Below are 20226 nucleotides of genomic sequence, written 5' to 3'. Positions count from 1 at the left end.
AACAGAACAGTTATTTCTGCACTCTGCTGCAATATATATCTACCAAAACTCGAACGTACAGCAAATAATCAGAAAAAAATAAGAATGTTGCTTTGAACTGGGAGTGGGTACCTACAGCCAATCTAGAGTGTGGCAGCACCCAGTTTGTCTGCCTGCCAGATGAACTAAGGCTGCAATCAATACAGACTTATCTGGGAATAAATTCCATTGAACCCAATGGAGCTTACTTCTGATTAGACATGTATTGGATTGCAGCCAAAGAGAGTAGTTCCCAAACTTCTTTTCTCTATGGACCACAAAAGATTGCTGAGGGTCTTGATGGACCACGTAATGATTTTTCTGCCTGTTGTAGCAGTTACAGTGTGCTGTACTATATGCTGTTACAATCTTTTAATTGTAAATTAATTTTTACAGTTAATCTTATCTGTTGTCTGGGATGCTTTAAGTTGGATTCCTGCATTGAGTAGAGGGTTGGGCTTGATGGCCTGATGAGCCCCTTCCAACTCTACTATTCTATAATTCTATTGCATTTTAATATATTACAATTTGAATTCCATATCTTCGAATTGTAACACCATAAAATGCAATATAATAAATGAAAGAGGCAATAAAATGCTATTAAAAATCAATATGGCTATTTAATGTGATAGATGGGCCATCTCCCATCTTCATCCAAAAATCCACAGACATGCCATGGACCCCGAATGAAGCTCATGGACCACAGTTTGGGAACCCATGGTTTAGGGATTATTTGGACAGAAAGAGGAATGAACTTTTTATAATAGCTGACTTTGGATCTAGAGGGCTTTTCTTGATATATTTTTATTACTCCTGTCACTTAGGTTTTAAGTGAGGAGCCTGGGATTTAAAGATGGGAAGCCTGTGACTCTCTGGATATTGTTGGATTACAACTTCCATCACCCCTACCAATGAAACCCTTTAATGAAATCTATAAACCCCCACCCCAACTCCCCAGATTTCTCCAAATTGTGCATCCTGTGGACTTTAAAAACAATAGGCAAAGGGGGGGCATCAGAATAGGTACGAGGGCTGGGTCCCCTCCGCTTTCCCTGCAGAAAGCTCTGGCTTCTGCATGGCTAGAATGTAGCCTTAAAGCACTTGCCTTCCTCCAAAGAATCCTAGGAATTGTAGTTTACCCCTCACAGGGATAGAACTCCCAGCACCCTTCACAACCTTGCTGCTGTGCCAATTAACCGTGGCTTGACTGATACAGGGAGATCACTGCTATGTTATTGCCTGAAGCTTGCGGCAGATCATGTTTAAGATAGAGCTAGGGGGGTAGTTGGCAACCTGAGCCTGTAGGTACTCATTGGAAGGACTAAATTTGGATTTGACTATTGCCAATTTCATTTAAACATCTCCCTCACTCAATGTTCACAGAGGCGATTCTAGGTATTGGGAATGGGTGTCCTCCATTTCTTCCCAAGGAGCTACAGATCCACCCAACTGTGACTTTCAACACTGCTAGCTTTTCTTATTTGATACTGAACAGAAAAAAAATAGTCGTGCAGAGATTATATTCACAAAGAGTGTCAGTAGAAGCAGGCTGTACAGCAGAAGTAACAACAATAGCAAAAGAGAGCGCCAGGAGCAGGAATTTGAAGACGTTTTGGTTTTAAAGATGTTTTTAGTGTTTTGCTGCTTCTTTCTTTCCCTGGGTTTCTTCTTGGAGAAAAGGTGGAATATAAAATAAAGAAATAACTATCAGCTATTTCTTGGATAGACCAATGAGATGAACCAATGGGACCCTGTCTGAGGAAAGAAGGACAACTTTGCTTCGCTTGGACCGGTCATTTTATACTACCCTTTCCCTCCAACAGGCTGAGCTAAAATCAATTTCTGACCTTTAGTGCAAACACAGGTGTTTTCCTTCATTGTTCTACTAAACCCCAGAAATGTTTTACCAGTTTCTGACATTTTACATGTCATCAAACTGAATTCACCTGAACTGTAAAAATAGACAGTCTCTAGCCTTTAGAGACAGGACTGTACTCAATCACTGGTACAGGATGAGGAAGCTTTTTCAGGCCAAGGGCCACATTCCCTTTCTGGGCAACCTTTTGAGGGCCACATGCCAGTGTCGGCCAGGGCCAGAGGCAAAAGTGGGCAGTGCAACAAATATAAATTTCACCTTTGAACAGGAGGCTAGTTTCTACTGCACACATTTAACACCCCCTCTCTATCCTCCATCTAGGCATACAAGAGGCGTCATTAGAGTTTGAGGACACCTTCCAGCTGGACAAAAACACTCAGGTTGAGAAGCAGGGACAGTGAGGGGTGTGGCCTGAGGAAAGTGGGCGTGGCTTGGGGAGAGTTCTGAGAACCAGAGAGAGAAGACTGGAGGGCTCCATTTGGCCCCCAGGCCTCGGGTTCCCCAATATCAGCACTGGAACTAGGACAACAGTTTTTGTCACACAAACTAGGTAAAGCTTGTTTGTACCAGTGGGCTGCATCTGGTGCTGAAATCAATAATGGCTCACTTCCAGCCTGGTTAATGTCATTAGGTCAGATTGCGCAGGACAGATGACAAGAAAACCCAGCTTTAACCGAGGATGCCTACATGTTTACTCAGGAGTAAGTCCTACTTGTGTTCCATGGAACTTGTTTTCAGGTACATGTATATAAGACTGCAACCTAAGAAGTTTGGGCCTTGCGCTACCAACATTAAGTTCATGGAGCTATACTAAATCCTGGCCCATTTTTTATTTGTCTATCTATGGGAGAATAGAAAGATCTATTTAAAAATGCACAACAGAACCTGAGGAGCGACTTACCCAGGTGTGTGACATTTGGTTGTATCCAATACTCGTCCTACTCAGTGTAGGCCCATTGAAGTGAATGGACATGACTACCTTAGGTCCATTCATTTAAGTGGGTCTGCTCTGAGTAGACCTCAGATGGATACAACCCATTATGATGATGATATGCATCTGTAAAGATCATTGGTCTAACATGATGATCCCATTTCTGGGTTTTTACCCTCCTCTGTGGGTAAAAGTTACTGACCTTGAACCATGCCTTCTGGATATCCAAAAACATAGACTTGTGCAGGATCTAAAATGTGGGATGCAGTGGAGACTGGTGGCTCCGATGTCAATGGGGCAGTGAATCCACTCTGGGTTTTAGTCTGAATGTCCAAGGTGCTGTCCAAGGTGCTGAAAGCTCATTGACAGTTCGGACAAAAACTTGGAGTGGATTCACTGCCACACTGACATCAGAGCCACTGGTCTCCATTGGTAGGATGCAACTATGGCATCCCTGATGAATGGCCATCCAGCCTCTGCCTAAGCCACATCCAATGAAGGAGTGTCCACCACCTTGGGCCATCTGCTCTACTGTTAAACAGCTCATATCATTAGGACATCCGTCCTATGTGTCATGGCCCCTTCAGACGACTCGGAGGAAGAGGCAGAGTTGGTAGACCCAAGAGAAGGAACTAGTGGAACCCCTGAGGACACAACTCTGGCTCTTCCGCAGCTGGAGAATGTCCAGGAGCTGGCTGAAGCCCCTCAATCGGATTCTGGGTATGAACAGGAGGCTCCCCTCCCCCCTGCAGAAAGGAGACGCCAGCGAGTATCACAGCAACGAAGGAAGAGGTCGGGTCATTTAAGAACAAGCAGCTCTGAGCAGCTGGGAGACTAATCATGGGCTTAGGGGCTTAGGACCTGGCTTAGGGAGTCTGTTATAAAAGGCAGTTCATGGCTGCAGCAGACTGCTGACTACAACATCGGTTGTTACCCCTCACATGTAACGCCGTTGCTAGCCTCTAGACCTTTGGACTGGACCCCTGGCTTTCCGAACTCTGCTTCCCTACCTGGACCACGCTCTTGGACACTGCTACTGGTTAGCTTGTCAAGCCTTTCTTCTGCCAGCCAGCCTCCGTTATCTGCCTGGCTTTGACTGATTTATTGCCAAGCTAACTGCCGGCTGCTTCGTTACTGCCCAGCCCCCAGCCCTGAAGCTGACACTATGGCTGGGCAAAATCTGGTGCTCTGCAATTTCCATCCATTGGTTTACATCCTGCCCTCTGCTCCACCTACTCTTTGGATATCTAAAGACCACCACTCTGTGCATAGCGCTGTGCCTCCTATACTTGAAGACTAGGGTTGGGAAGGAAAAGTGGGAAATGGTGGATAGGAAGCATGCCACACTGCAACATTTTATTGCAGGTTCTACTTATATACTTTAAATACCTGTTGCTGAAGGTGGGGAAACAGTAGCTGGGTGGGGGAGAAAATTGTTGCCTTCACGCCTTGCTAGCAGGCTTCCCAGAAATATCTGGCTTCAGTGGTGGCTAGTGATTCCATGTCAGTGAGGTGGTGGTCACCTTGGACAGCTCCTTGAAAGTTTGAACTAAAACCCGGAGCAGATTCCACTCCCCCACTGACATGGAGCCACCAGCCGGCACTGGCTGGCTTGCCATAGACGGAACCAAGCTGCTGGACCAGATGAACCTTTAATCTCATCCAACCAGGAACTTCTTATGCTCTTGAATAAATATATCCATATCAGTTTGTCCCTCTTGGGATGGCATGCAGGATCTGTCTTGAGAGTGCTGCAAGAGAATACTTAGATGCAAATGGCAACCTTTTCATTCAGCTGCACCTTTCAGCACTGCAGCAATAGTATTCTCATAGAACCCCCTCCCTCCCCCCTCTCCGTCCCTGATTCTCCTTTGCAGCTCAACCAGTGGTGGCTCCAGAAATATGTTGAGGGGTGGACACAGACAGGGCAAAGTGCATTTCTAAGGAAGGGGGCGCTTTGTCCCACATGAGTGATTTCAAAAAAGAAAATGTATGGTTTATTTCACATTTACACTCCCATCCTAAAACATTTCTCTCTGTAGTTAAGCCTAACAACAGTGGCAGCTGGTGGCACCATGTTAGTGGGCAGTGGAAGCACCTTGAACAGTTCATTGAAAGTTTGGACTAAAACCCAGTGCAGATTCCACTGCCCCACTGACACAGAGCCATCAGCCACTTCTGCCTAATAATGATTTGGAAAGGGGAAGCATCCAAGAAAACATGCTTAGGAATGACTGCGGCCTTCTTACCCTGTGTATGTCTATTCAGAAGTAAGCCCCTCGAGTCCAATGAAACTGACTCCCAGGTAAGCCCATAGGGAACTGCAACGTTAATTTTCAGTTTTTAATTATTCAGATTGTACTAAGCATGCAAAAAGATCATTTCCTTCCAATAATCATGGGTCTAGTCCAGCAATGGGGAGTTGGGGGACAAGCTAATTGTGGGTGGGGTACTTCCTCCTCCCTGGACCTTTCCTTGCCCCCCCCCCAAACAGTGGTGCAGTTTTAAACTAGGGATGGGACACCTGTGGCCCTCCAGCTGTTCCTGGACTCCATCTCTCATCAGCCCCAGCTGACATAGCATTGGTTAACCACTGAATCCCCACTCAGCCATGAAGCTCACTGGGTGACCTTGAGCCAGTCATTGTCTTTCAACCTAAGCCACCTCACAGGGTTGTCGTGGGATAAAATTGGGAAGAGGAGAACCATGTACATCACCTTGAGGTCCTTGGAGGAAAGGTGGGATATAAATGTAATGAATGTATAAATAATGGCAGTTGTAGTCCAGTAATGTCTGGAGGGTCACAGGTTTGCCATCTTGGGTTGCTTCCAGATGATCCCTTTGTTGAACATTCAACCTGATTCGCTTGCTGGGAGATTAGACAATTCTGGCTATTCAGTGTGCTTTCATTCTGATTTGTTTGCAGGGAGGTTAGACGTTGCAGCAAAGCAAGGATCAGCTCCCACTTTCCAATGCATCTCCCCTCCTCCATCTCTTTCCTGATCACATAAAGTCCAATCTTTTGGGGGAAGCAAGGTTACTTGTTATGAAAGACCATCGACCACCTATAGTTGAGCAACCTGAATTTGCCCTGTGCTGTTGAATCCCGCCCCAAAACAGCATCAGCACCCTCGGTTTGAGACTCCGGGTCGGAGCCAAGGCGAGTCCTACTCAGAGTAGACCCACTGCAAGGAATGGCCATGACGAACTTACCTTCATTTGTTTCAATGGGCCTACTACTCAGTCAGATACATCCTTCTCTTCTTAAGAGAGAGGCTTTCGGAGGGGGCCTTTTTTAGATGGCACAGGGTATTACTTCACCCACAGTCAAATGTGGTAAGCCAGCCCTGCTGCATTGGAGAGACCCTTCTGCCCAGTCTGCTGAGCGGGGCTTCTAGACCTCTGCCCCAAAGTCCTGCCCTAGTGGCACCACTGCCGGTGTGAACTCAACTTCTCCTCCTAGCTCCCATCCCCAGGAGTTTCCCAGCTCGGCTTCCGCTGCTGCTGCTGCTGCAATTCCTTACCCGTCTGGCTGCTGACCGTCCAGAAATCCAGGCGTTGCAACAACTGGAACAGCTGGAGCAGCCCGGGGCCGCGGAGCCCAGGGCGCATCGTCGAAACGGAGTGGCGAGGATGCCGGCAAGCTCGCCAGCCTCTCCCCGCCGCTCACACGCGCAGCTGTCGGCGACTCCAGAAGCGCCGGGGCAGACCAGAGATGGAGCGAGCCGGGACCCGCCTCTCGATTGGCCCCGTGGAAGAGCCAATCGCCAGGCAGGGACTCCCCCGAGCTGTCCTATTACGGAAGAGGGGACAGGGCTGCTTGCAGAAGTTCCCACCAGCTGGCAGGAAAATCCTGGGTGGGTGTGATGCTTGGGGTGTTACCCCCCTCCACATACACACACGTACTATGAGGGGTAGGAGTGCAAAGAAAAACTGGAGAGATCTGTGTCCAAAAGTGTCTCTCTCTCTCTCTCTCTCTGTCATCACCCACCCATCCACTCCTCTTTCACAAACACACCTCTGAACTCAATGGACTCTGACTTCCAGCTTGCTTCCCGTGCTTCCACATTGCTATCAGTGGTGAAAATGGACAGCCTTCCAGTCGATTCCGACTTATGGCAACCCTATGAGTAGGGTTTTCATGGTAAACGGTATTCAGAGGTGGTTTACCATTGCCTTAATTTTTGAGTCCCACTGCAGTAGTGGAATGGCAAATTCAGAAGTGCAGGGTCCCTTCATGATAGTCACAGCCACAACCCCTCCCCCTCCCTTTTTGCTGCTGGGTTGCAAATGAGATCCTTATTAATGCCTTCTCCCACAACAATAGACTCCCCTACGAGATGCATGAAAGGAAAGAGTGTGTTAGCTACTGAGAAGAGTCTTCTCAGTGGCTGGCTCGCCTCCTTTCACTCTGATTGGCTCGAATCAGCAGGAAAGGATGAGGAAGCATATTAGAAGACTCTTCTCAGTGACAAATACACTCCCATTTCATGCTGATTGCCTCATAGGATGCTGGAGACATAGGGACATTGCTGGGTCTAAGACCACCACCCCTAGACCCTGGACAACTATAATCACGCACTTTTAATTGTTCTTGTTGGGTGGGGTGCTCTTTAGGTGTTGTTGGATTCCAAGTCCCATCAGTCCTGACCACTGAACATGCTGGCTGGGGCTGATGGGAGTTGAGTCCAGCAACATCTGGAGGGCCAAGAGCTCCCTGTCCCTGTAATAATGGCTTGTATCCAAAGCAGTACAAAGTAACAGTCCTGTAAGCACAAGGTACTGCGCTTGCACAATAGGACTTCCTCCCTCTCTCCTCTCCCCCCATCCTCTAAAACTGTTCTGGGTTTTCCCGCAACCCTCCAGAGCAGATTTGGGGAGGGCCCCAGGGAAAGATGGGGAAAGTCCAGTTATGCAAGTGTAAATGCTTGTGCTGACAAGATGGTTAGTTAGTGCTACAATTGGACAGAAGAGGTGGTTAGAGCCAAGTACTGGACCAAGTTCAAGGTGTTACTATTAGTATACAAAGCTCTTGACAGTTTGGGATCAACTCACTTGGAAGATTGCTTTATCCCATATATGCCCACTCAACCACTTGGATCTCTGCAGAACAAGTGCCACATCATGTCAGTTCTGCACTCATAAGGAACCAATCTTTTAGTGTGGCAGTTCATACTCTCTGGAAGTCCCTGCCCATTGACATCAGGCAGGCGCCTTTGTGGTATTCTTTTGGCGCCTGCTAAAATCTTTTCTCTTTAGGCAAGCCACCCAGACCTGCAAAGTTGTTGTGTATTTTAACCTGTCATTTTAGCATAGAATGTATACTTTCATCTGTTGATTTTATTCAGTTTGCTTTTGCATTTTTAGCATAGAATGTATAGAAAGTATACATTTCAAAGCATACATCAAACAGTTGATTGATTTTATTTATGTTGCTTTTGTATAACCTTGTTTTTTCCTTTGATTTTTACTGACATGTTTAATGTGTATTTTATATTCTTTGCAAATTGCTTAAGGGGTTTTGTTTACAGTAAAGCAGTATATAAATTTGGTTAAATCAATAAATGAAGCAGGAGTGGAGAACCAGTGGCTCCCCAGATGTTGCTAAACTAGAACTCCCATCATTCTTGCCCATTGGCCATGCTGGCTGAGTCTGATGGGAGTTGGAGTCCTGTATCTGAGGGCAACAGATTCTCTACCCATGGGCTATAGGGATGCAAACAGGATGGATGGCGGGTGGGAAGAATAAATGAAGCAAGTGCTGCTCCAACTGCAGGGCTGGTGGGGGGAGGATTAAGGGGCAGGGGGAAGGCAGGACAGGCATCAGCTGGTGCCAGCCCTGCATCTGAATGGCTACAATGGGATAGAGAAAAATCACCAATTTGATCACTGTGTAGGTCAATAATAAAAAGGAAATGGACTGCCTTCAAGTCGATCCCAACTTATGGCGACCCTATGAATAGGGTTTTCATGGTAAATGATATTCAGAGGAGGTTTACCATTGCCTTCCTCTGAGGCTGAGAGTTGGTGACTGGCCCAAGGTCACCCAGTGGGCTTCATGGCTGTGTGAGGATTCAAACCCTGGCCTTCCAGGTCATAGTCCAACACTCTAACCATTACGCCACACTGGCTCTCAGATCAATAATAAAAGCAACCTCAATTGCAGTGGAGATTAGTGGCTCCAATGTCAATGGGGCAGTGAATCTGCTCTGGGTTTTAGTCTGAACTTTTAGTCCGAGCTTTTGCATCTTGGACAGCTCCTTGAAAGTTCAGACTAAAACTTGGAGTGGATTTACTGCCCCGCTGACATTGGAGCCACCCGTCTCCACTGCTCAATTGTATCCCAAAGACTACAGGCATAAGAACATAAGAAGAGCCTGCTGGATCAGGCCAGTGGCCCATCTAGTCCAGCATCCTGTTCTCACAGTGGCCAACCAGGTGCCTGGGGGAAGCCCGCAAGCAGGACCCGAGTGCAAGAACACTCTCCCCTCCTGAGGCTTCCGGCAACTGGTTTTCAGAAGCATGCTGCCTCTGACTAGGGTGGCATCTGTGTCTGCTTTTAACATATCTCTGCCTCTCTGTGGAACCACAGCAAGAGAGGGATGCAAACAAGGAGGGAAAATAAATGATTCAGGCTCTGGCATCTATCACTGTAAAATAGGGACCTGCTTCCAGAAATTCCTGTCATTTAATGCCTCATACTTCAACAACTTTTAAAACTTATCATTCACTCTTTTTCTGTAAACAGAGGTTGGTTCTGACACCCAGCATGTCAGATGGCCTTTGCCGCCATCATGTGGTCACAACGTTTGTCTTGTTAAAAATCCCTTAGATCAGTTGTTCCCAAACATTTCCCTCTAGGGACCACTTGAAAATTGCTGAGGGTCTTAGCAGAACACTAAGTATATATTTTTTTCTGCCTGTTGTAGCAATTGTAGTGTGCTGTGGTAGATTCTGTATGAGTTTCAGTTGTGTTTTTCTTGCTTCTTTTATTCTTCAAAGTGTGTGTTAGCGCATTTCACAGAATTTAAATTGTAATCCAATAAAATGGAAAGGAAATGGACTGCCTTCAAGTCAATCCTGACTTACGGCTACCGTATGAATAGGGTTTTCATGGTAAGCGGTATTCAGAGGGGGTTAACCATTGCCTCCCTCTGAGGCTAGTCCTCCCCAGCTGGCTAGGGCCTGCTCAGCTTGCCACAGCTGCACAAGCCAGCCCCTTCCTTGTCCACAACTGCCAGCTGGGGGGCAACTGGGCTCCTTGGGACTATGCAGCTTGCCCATGGCTGCACAGGTGGCAGGGCACGTAACCCCTGAGCCACTCTCTGTGGGGGTGATCTTTAGCTGGCCCTTGACACCCAGGAAACATGAGTGGGGATTTGAACTCACAGACTCTGGACTCCCAGCCAGGCTCTCCTCCCCACTGTGCTATACCAGCTGAGCAATAAAATACAAGAAATAAAAGAAGCACTAAAATACAATTAAAAATCAATATGAACATTCAGTGCCATGGATGTGCTATCTTCAACTGTAAATCCATCGCGGACCACACTTTGGGAACCACTTCCTTAGAGTAAAATAATAAGCATAGACAGACACACCTGCACACACATGCTTGTTCCATGCAGAGTAGCAACAACTCAAGGACTACCTTGGAAAGAAATAATGAGCTGCAGGTGAAAAGCTAAACGGTTTGTACTGAGCTGCATTTAATTTCACTTCCATTGTGTGGTGGTGGTGCGGAATGTATTTTAGTTCTTGGATTCCAAACATCTCCCTAGCACAGGGCTGAGGAACCTGTGGCTCTCCAGATGCTGTTGGGCACCAGCTCCCATCAGCCCCAGCCAGCATGGCCAATAGTCAGAGATGATGACCACATGCAGCATAATAACTGCTACTGATATATCTTACAACTTTCCTATATTCACATTTGCTTTTGCATTATCTTAACAGATATATTGCATTTATCATGCATAAAATCTTTATCAATTTTTGCTATTCAGCAGCAGCAACCACAGTGGCGTAATTTAGGGCAGACAGAATGTTTGTGTTGAACTCTGAAATATCTGTATTCATAATTTACAGATCAACCGGCAGCCTAAACTGGAGATGAGAGAGTGCTAGAAACTGGATTGACAGTGGCACTAGACTTTTCTAATTGTGCACAATGTCAGTTTTTAGTTGAAACTCTTTTTCACATATAATATTGAGAGAAGTGATAGCGACTGTTAGCATTGTCTCTACTGGCAGAGAAATCTTAGGGAAATACCTGAGGATATTCTCAGGAAATACCTGAGAAAACAGGGGCTAAGGAGCATCTACAAGTAAGCTATGCAAAGTTCTTTTATTTTTTCTTTTGATTCTTTTTTAAATTTCCATTCTGCTTCATGTTGGACTAGGACTTGGAACACCCAGGTTCAAATCTCCACTTAGCTATGTAGCTCACTGGGTGACTTTGAGCCAGTGACTAGGGCTTTGGGCCAATCAGTAGACTCTCGGCTTAACCAACCTCACATGGTTGTTGTGAGGATAAAAAAAAAGGGGGGGGTAAGGAATCATGTGTGTTGCCTTGAACTTGTAGGAGGAAAGGCAGGATTTACTTTTCACAGATAAATATGGAGATGTCCAAAAGTGGTACACTACACTGAGCTCAGCACCAACTTCCTTGGCCTGGATGAAAACCATGTATAGCCGTGTGTGCGTGTCTCCTTTGAACTTCCTCATGCTTTGAAAGAATGTGTGAGAGTGTCACAAGGTGACTGCGCTGGATGGCCATGTGAAGAGGCCCTACAGATGTAAATGGGCAGAGCTCCTTTATGTGAGCTGGATTCCTGATTGGCCTGGGGATCTCTTCTCACACGGAGGAGCTCTGCTTGCATACATTTGTATGTGCGAAGGCGTCTTTCTTAGGACCACCAAACATGCAACCAGGGGGCGTGGCTATGTGCTGGGGCTATGCAGTGTGATCCTTCACAGTGTAGGACAGAAAGGATCAAATGGGTCTCAGCATAAACCAGTGGTGGCTGGTGCCCAGTGGGACTGGTAGGGCAGAAGACAGGGAGACCAACAGTAGGTGAAGCCACAGCCGACAACAGGGAGACTCAACTGATTCTAATTTTGTTCCCATCCACCTCCTTACTGGATTCTACAAGGTAACACAGTGAGGCTGCAGCACGTGCAGACACACTAGCTGCTTCAAAAGCAGCCAGAGTGCTTTCTCTGGCTTCAGTTTAAAACACATTTGCCCATGGCTGGGCACATCTCTGTTCCCCGCTGCTGATCTCAGACCTTTTAGGACCACTCACAGCAAAGTGTTGAGCCAATCACTATCTCTGCCCAACCTACAGCAAAAGGTTTTTATTGGACACACCATGGAGTGACAAGGAGTTGATCTACCAGTTTTGATTTCAGCTTCAAGCTGGTACCACAGAGAAATGCACTGGGGCTGCATTTCCCCAGGTTTTGGAGTAAAAAAGGGGCAGAGTTTGACTAATGTCGTGTGTCTTTGTCTTCAGAAAACAGAGCTGAGACGCACCGAGGCCAGCACAACTGCAAGTGTGTCTGTTCCCTGAGACTATGGAAGAAGCTGACAGCCAATGCCAACCTCTGGACTGGTCTGCTACGGACAGACTGAGGTTGCTTGGTCAGGGGCCTGTTTGCGCTAATAGACCAGCCTCCACCGGTGTTGACAAAGCAGAATCTAGCATAACCAACAGATGTTAAACAATGCTTGTTTGTGTCTGTCTCTCTGTCTGTCTTTCTTTCTTACCCACCCTTCATCATAAAGTCCCAGGGCAGGTTACAACAACACAGAGTTATAAAAAAACAAATACACAGTTACAATTATACAAAACAAGTAGAGTGTTCCAACTAGAACAGAGCAGCATAGATCCAGCTGAAGGAGTGAGTTCCACCAAACACCTTAACTGTTAAATTGTATGAGTTCTGGTTGATTAGTCCAGTACATTTGCTTAGGGATAAAAAATAGGACTATACAGGATCATTCTGAAGCTAGAAACTTGCTTTGTTCTCAAATGACATAGGCATGTGCCATCGCAAGCATCATTTTAAAAGTGACATTCTCTCCTATGTGAATCATGTAATTTATTATTTTTGCCCTGCTTCTCTGTCCAAAGCCATAGCAAAGCACAGTAAGTGGCTTTCAAGATTAAAAGCTGTATGGCATTTAAACATAAACAATAGCAACCATCATAAAACAAACACACTGAGACAGCAGCAGCAAATAAAACAAAATGCAAAACAGCTGATTAAAAAGCCCAGCATGGCAAATAGTAAAAGCTGAAAAACCAAAGCCTTGCTGAAACAGAAAAGCGTTCGGTAGATGTCTAAACCAGGTATGGGAAACCTGTGGCCCTCCAGCTATCGTTGGGACGACAACTCCTACTATTGACTATTGGCTGTGCTGGCTGGGCCTGATGGAAACTGGGAGTCTAACAACAAATGGGAGCACCACATGGCTAGCTGCTCCCCTGGTCTAAAAAGTGCCATTATAAGTGGCCTGATAGATCTCCAAGGGGAGGAAATTCCAGAGTTTTGTTCCCACTACTGAAAAGACCGTCATTGGTACCTGCCAATCTGATCTAACATAAGGGTGTGACCATCAGCTAACGCTGATCTTAACTGATGGACAGGCTCATACATGAGTAGACAAGGGATCGGAACCCTGTGGCCCTCCAGATGTTGTTGGACTCCCAACACCCAGGAGCCCTAGTCAGCATGGCCAACAGTCAGGGATGATGGGAGCTTTAAGATCCTGGGTTGTTCTAGAACTGGCAATCACAGTTTTTCTGTTTGGATAAAATGGTTATTCACCTTAGTTTCCGACATGCATATGCAGTTGCTTAAAGTTTTCTTGAGTAGTCAGTCATTTGAATGACTGTTCTACACCTTTGATGGCTTTTAGAATGTTTCTCTATTGTAGCACACACCCTATTTTATGAAAGCAGTATATACCTTTACAAAGAAAATAAATATTATATATTATATTATAATAAATATTATAAAAAAATAAGGATTATGAGTTTGCTCGCACACAAGGAGGGGTAAAGAGGCTGCATGTCGGCCTGGCAGTTTCCCCATGTGCTTGAGGGACTGCAATACAGTTGGTACCTACCAGCACATGTGGTGGGACTGTAGGCTAGTGCAAGACTTTTGGGTGAGAGTATTTCAAGATTACCCATCAACCAGTCAGTCTGGAATCTAGTTTAGTGTTACTAAATACAATCTCTGGCCTTCAGAAGGATTTAACATCTAGGTACTTCTTTTTCATTTGTTTTGTGCAGCACGGAGCATGTCTATCAATGTCAATGGGCCTACCCTGAGTATGGCTAATGTTGGCTATCACCCTATATTTGCAGAAAAGTGGCTGCAATCCTAACCCCACTTACTCACAAGTAAGCCCCACTAAACTTTGTGGGACTTGCTTCGGAATATACTTGCACAAGACTGTGCCTGTTACACTTCCTAGGTGTGCCTAGGATTGCAGCAACTCCCTATACATGTTTACCAGAGAGTAAGTCCCACTGAGTCTCAGGGGCTCTTACTCCCAAATAATCCCTGCATCAGACTGCAGCCTTAAGGGGGTAATACAACAGGTACACAATAAGGTTTTATGAATCTTGTGTTACTTTCCCCCATATTATAAGGTAACACAGAGATCTTTTCTTTTTCTTCAAGAAAATATTGTGACTGGACACACTGTAAGCTGACAGATATAAAAATGCTTTCTAAAGAAAAATAATAAACTTTCAGTTTATTATGCATTATGGATGTTATTCATATCTGGAAGAGCGCCTCCAGCATCATAAACGTTGCCGCCCAACAAGATCAGCCTCAAAAGACCTTCTCTCCGTCCCACCAGTTAAAACAGCTAGACTGGTGAGAACTAGGAAGAGGGCTTTTTCTTTTTCTTTTTATAATAATTTTTTTATTATTCAAATTTTTATAAAACAAATACAAAAAAAAACAATACAACAAAAAAAGAAAAAGAAAAAGAAAAACTTGATTTCCGATTTGTTACAGATCAGCTATAAGTATATAATATATATCAAACCTGTCTCCTAAAACATACGAAATTCACTTTTTTCCAAAGTCTATCTTAATTAATCGTCAAATCCCATTATCATCATTTCATTTTTTTCTTTCAACAAAAAGTCCAAAAGAGGCTTCCATTCCCTAAGAAATGTATCTGTCGTTTTTTCTCTAATAAGACATGTCAATTTGTCCATCTCAACCAAGTCCACCAATTTCAATAGCCATTCCTCCACTGTTGGTATCGATTCCATTTTCCACTTCTACGCATACAGCAATCTTGCTGCCGTGATCATATACAATATTATTCTTCCATATCTCCTCTCCTTTTGTTTATCCATAAAACCCAATAAAAAAAATTCTGGCTTTGACTGAATATTTATCTTTAAAATTCCCTGCATCATCCTACCTATCTGTGCCCAAAACAATCCTGCCTGTTTACACAACCACCACACATGATAGAAAGATCCTTCCTGTCGTTTACATTTCCAACATACATTAGAAACATTACCATACATTTTTGACAACTTCTCTGGAGTCACATACCAATGATACATCACCCTACAAAAATTTGGGAGAGGGCTTTTTCAATCGTGGCACCCACTCTGTGGAACTCCCTCCCAAATGACATCCACCATGCCCCCACCATGATGAGCTTCCACCGGACCTTGAAAACATGGCTTAAGGCAGGCTTTTGGGGCTGGTTAGGTTTTAGTCTTATTGTTGGAATTTTAAGGTTTTAATGTGAATTATATGTTTTTATGTTGTACGTCGCCCAGAGTGGCTGGTAAACCAGCCAGATGGGCGACTAATAAATTTAATAAATAATAATCATCTCTTTTTCACTTTTTATTTGCTGTTTTGAACGAAAAGAATTATTAATCAATAATTGCAAAAGCATTCATATAATGGTGGCGGCCCTATTACAGCAGCAGCTACCTAAGTGGGGCGATCCACCCCCGCCCTCAGACAGCCAAATGTCTTTTGTCCACCAATTTCCCCAGAAACTGCAAACCCAACCCTTCTTCCTCACAAACTTAATCCAAGCCCACTATATACACATTCCGTGAGAGGGGAGCTACACACTAATTGCCCGCGGCCCCTTTAAGGCAGGAGGCGGCCGGAAGTGCTGGCGGCCGAGTTGTGGTAACTCCTGCGCATGCTCACTCCTTCCTCCCATCCCCCCAACAGCCCCGGACTCGGCCGCTCGGAGACGGTAAGGGGGGGAGGGAACAGAGGGCGACGTTGCGGCTGCCGCCGCGCTACGGGAGCCGGGAGGGACCAGGACGGGACGCAGAGTGCGTAGAGATGAGGGAGGGGGCTGCGCTTAGAGTGCGCACGGCCACTGCCGCCGTACGTGCCGGCGCCGGGAGAGCGGACGTCGCCGCGCCACTGCGGGAGGGGGGAGGTGGATAGGTGGAGGGAGGGGGAAAAGAGGAGGAGGCTGCTGGTGCGTCGTCCGCTGGCCTGGAGCGAGAGGGAGAGGGGCGGGGCAGTGGAGAGGCCACACCTCTCCCCCGGGGAGCTCCACCCACTTTCTTTCCCCATCTTGAAGGCCTGTGAGGGGCTTCGAGGGGAGGGAAAATGGGCGCGAAGCGGAACCTATGCTTTAGGGGTTTTATTCCCTCAGCAAAGTTTGCTACGGGGCAGGGGGTGAATTTTTTAAAAGAATAGGTTTGAATTGCTCTAGTCAGAAGCGAAGTAGCCAATGGTGGGAGAAGCAGCTAGGAATTTGCCACTTTTGTACACCCTTCCGCCCGCTTCACCTTTCGCAGGTGCAAAGACAAACAGAAATTCAACTGGTTTCTATATCGATTCAAATTTCAATTTTGTGTGGCTGTGGGAAACTTCAACTGCTGAAATTGCCACCTTTTATATTTTTCTGACGGGACTCTAGTGCCTTTGATAGGGTCAAAGATGGGTGGAAATACAATAAGTTCCACCATATTACTTGAAGCTCTATGCGGGTTTTTTGTGTGTGTGTGTGGGTTCACATGCTGAATTTGTGCAAGCCCTGAGGCTTTTAAAAAGAAAGAGGTGCCACAAGAATTGAAACCCTGTAAAAGTGAGAAATGCCAGAGATCAAAAGAACCAAGGATTTATAAAATAAAAGCCATTTCAAAAATATAGAATAAAATTATGGTAAACTCTTCATAGTACTGGCTCAGTTATTACTATTTTAGTTACAGCAAGTAGCAGTTTAAAACAAATGCTCTTCCTGTACATGATAAGGAATGCTTGCTTAACATAGTCCATAATGAACAGCTTATGGAACTTGCTGGATGTAGTGATGGTGGTAGCCCCTGGCTTACATAGCTTTAACAAATACAACCAGCAGTAAGACCTGCAAATATGAAAATATATTTGTAATGTTCTTCAAATAACAAGCACATAAAAATACATATTCAAAAAGCATCCTTGGACTCTCCTTGCTTCAGCTCCCATGCCTATAATAGTTCTAATGTAAAAAAACTGGCTGGGGAAAAAAACAGAGCAAGGACATTTGTAAATTATAAATATTTGTTAACAGAGTTGTTATGATTCTGGATTAGATACCAATAAAAACAATTGAAGTGCACAATGTTTTCTTTAATGCCAGTGACACATGGATACAAATTGGTGCAAAGTGATGGCTTAGTTGACCATGATGGAGATTGCAGCTCTGGTGAATGCGCTATTTATCAAAAAGAAACATTTCACTTGGAATCCTGATCCTTAAAAGCCCTGTTTCTTAGTACCTTGAGTGTCTGTCTCATAATTTCATTGTCTCTTCAGTTTTATGGCCTGTATGATAATGTAAGATTGATGGGAGGGGAAGCCTTTCTTTTTCTTCACCCAAACAGAATTGTGAGAAGGCAAAAATAAAAAATTGCTAACTCGGGTTGAAGAAGGGGTTGAGAATAAAGGTGGAAATACTTCGCTCTGGACTAGTTCAACATTTAAAGCACACCCTTTCCCCATAATAAAAAGCAGCTAGACCTTCTGAGTCTTCCAACATAATATAGTCAATACCTATGGCCCTGTATGACATTTAATATTTTTAATTAATATAAAACTACAGCTGTGGTCTGATATATGCTTACTTGGATATAAACCTTACTGCATGCAATAGGACTTACCTCTGAGCATCATGCTTAGGATTGGGCTATAAGGCTGTAGGTGTTATGCTCACTTCCTTTAGATTAAGTCCTCTTGAAAGCAGTAGCCTTTGCTTTTGAGTAAGCATGTATAGTGCCAGGCTGTAAGACTAGATTTTACTCCTGTCAGAACTTCAGGAATAACCCTTGATGGTCAAGAGACATTCTCAAAACAGATATATCATTATTTCATCCTGAAGTCTTGACACTATTTTTGCATCATACAGGGTTTGTGTCCTGAATTTGGTTGTCGAAAATTAACTTCCAGATTGACTCATTCACCCTTATGTCTAACGGAGAATGTGAAGTATCTTATTCATTTATGAAATTAATTGCCACAATATGGGGTGACAGCCACTAGCTCACATGACTTCATGGAAGATGTCTGTCAATGGCTATGAGACATGATGGCTATATGCAGCCTCCAGGCTCAGTGGCAGTATGTCTCAGTTACTAGGGAGTCACAGCAGTAGAAAACGGTTGACTTCATGTCTTCCTTGTGGGCAACCTGGAGGCATCTAGTTTGGCCATTATTGGAAATACGATAGAAAACTAGATGGACCATTTGTCAGAATCAGCAGGGCTCTTATGATCTTAGCATAAAAATGTAGGGTTGTATTCAACTAAGTCCTACCCAGAGTAGACCCAATGAAATTAATGAACTAAATTAGCCATGTCTATTAACTTCAGTGGGTTTCCTCTGAGTAGGACTAGCACTGAATACCACCTTTAGCTTTGATTTCTGTGCCATTCTGAAGATATGTCATACCAAGCTAGATAAATAAGCATGTGGGCTCAAGAGATAATTCTTCTTGCAACAAGAGCAACATAGCAAGGGCTGTATCTCAGTGTTAGAGCTTTGAATGTAGAAGGTCCCAGGCTCAGACCCTGGCACTGCCAGTTAAAAATAGATGGTAGCAGGTAACGGGGGGGGAACCTCTATCTAAGAGCTTGAAGAGCCTCTGCCAGTCAGAGCAGACAATACTGGGCTAGACAGTTCCCATGATTATGAACCAAGTTACACGACTATCTTTATTTACCAGAGACAGTCCCATTTTTTTTAACCTGTCTCTAAAATTACTGTTCTTTTTACCTTTTTGTGATGCCTTATTAAAATGTTCCTGGAGTTGTCTTCAGGGTCTTTAGAAATGTGCAAAGCAATCCTATACAAGTCTACTTGGAAGTAAGTCCCATTGATTTCCGCGGGACTGCCTCTGAAGTAAGTGCATAGGTGACTGCATCCAAAATCTCTGAATGTGGAATGGTGAATCCATCGTGTGTCTAATGCACATGCATGAACACTAAGACATCATGCTGAGCAAAGCCTGCCTTTTCACATATGACACGTGCCAAAGTACATTTTGAATCGTAATCTAATTTCTGTAATACGAACTTCAACCCAATGAAAAAAACACCATCTTAGTTTTTAAGTTGTTGGGAGGACAGGCTATTTATTGCAGAGGAAATTAATAAAGCAGATGGAGTGTATCCTTTAGTCATGTGGAGCGGTGGTGGTGGCAGCGTTCAGCTATCCTGAGTATGAGAAGGGGCGGGTATTACAAACATGTCCCTGTTTTCATTTGTGAAATGTTGGAAGGTCAACAGTCAAGGCCAAGGTTCCCAAACCCAAAGTGCTACATATACATTTTTTGTTCAGTACAAGACCCTCAAAACCCTCCTCCTTCCCCAGCCTGAGTCATGATCACTAGAGCAGTAATCTTCAACCTTTCAAAATTGGCACCCACCTTTTGCCAAAACATGCATTTTGGGAAATGAGAATTTCTAATAATTACCATGTATGATGGCAATGTTGTTGCTGTGACCCACCTTAGTTCAGGCTGTGACCCAGTATGGTCCTGACCCACTAGTTGAAGATCAATGCATTATTATTATTATTAATACTACTGCTACTACTACTGCTACTACTACTACTACTAGTAGTAGTAGTAGTTATTACCTGCCTTTTACCCTAAGGTCCCAGGGCAGGTTATAACAGCACAAGTGATATAATTCAAAGCCCAATAAAACCACAGATATCCAAGAAAAATAATACATTTTTGGCCTTTTGTTTTGGGTATTGATGTTGCCTTCTGCTGAACTCTTTGATGTGACTAAGAGAAGGGAGAGGGAGAAGGCAAAGCCAAGCATCATATCTCAAGTCCTGAACTGCTCAGTGGGCTGTATGTGTTTCCCAGGTTTTAGTTATCCCATAA

General features: G+C 44.7%; 2 protein-coding genes across 7 annotated transcripts in view; one reads left to right on the top strand and one right to left on the bottom strand.

The window, feature by feature from the left end:
• Nucleotides 1-6518, bottom strand: part of LOC133370913 (discoidin, CUB and LCCL domain-containing protein 1-like) — a 66314-nt gene extending 59796 nt beyond the window's left edge. For all 4 annotated transcript variants that reach the window (XM_061597813.1, XM_061597814.1, XM_061597817.1 and 1 more), the window contains exon 1: nucleotides 6350-6518. In XM_061597813.1, the coding sequence (XP_061453797.1) occupies nucleotides 6350-6437 (88 nt within the window). In that variant the 5' untranslated portion in view covers nucleotides 6438-6518. The remainder of the gene's footprint in view (nucleotides 1-6349) is intronic.
• Nucleotides 6519-15984: 9466 nt separating this feature from the next.
• Nucleotides 15985-20226, top strand: part of GMEB1 (glucocorticoid modulatory element binding protein 1) — a 32065-nt gene continuing 27823 nt past the window's right edge. For 2 of the 3 annotated variants that reach the window (XM_061597204.1, XM_061597197.1), the window contains exon 1: nucleotides 15985-16092. In XM_061597204.1, coding sequence (XP_061453188.1) covers nucleotides 16036-16092 — 57 coding nt within the window. In that variant the 5' untranslated portion in view covers nucleotides 15985-16035. Of the gene's footprint in view, nucleotides 16093-16150; nucleotides 16175-20226 lie in introns of those variants that run through there. The other variant, XM_061597203.1, reaches the window with a different exon arrangement.

This window comes from Rhineura floridana, chromosome 15, assembly GCF_030035675.1.
Source record: "Rhineura floridana isolate rRhiFlo1 chromosome 15, rRhiFlo1.hap2, whole genome shotgun sequence".
NCBI classification, from domain to species: Eukaryota; Metazoa; Chordata; class Lepidosauria; order Squamata; family Rhineuridae; genus Rhineura; species Rhineura floridana.
The sequence above is the reverse complement of the archived record's forward strand: the minus strand, read 5'-3'. Positions and strand labels throughout refer to the sequence as shown.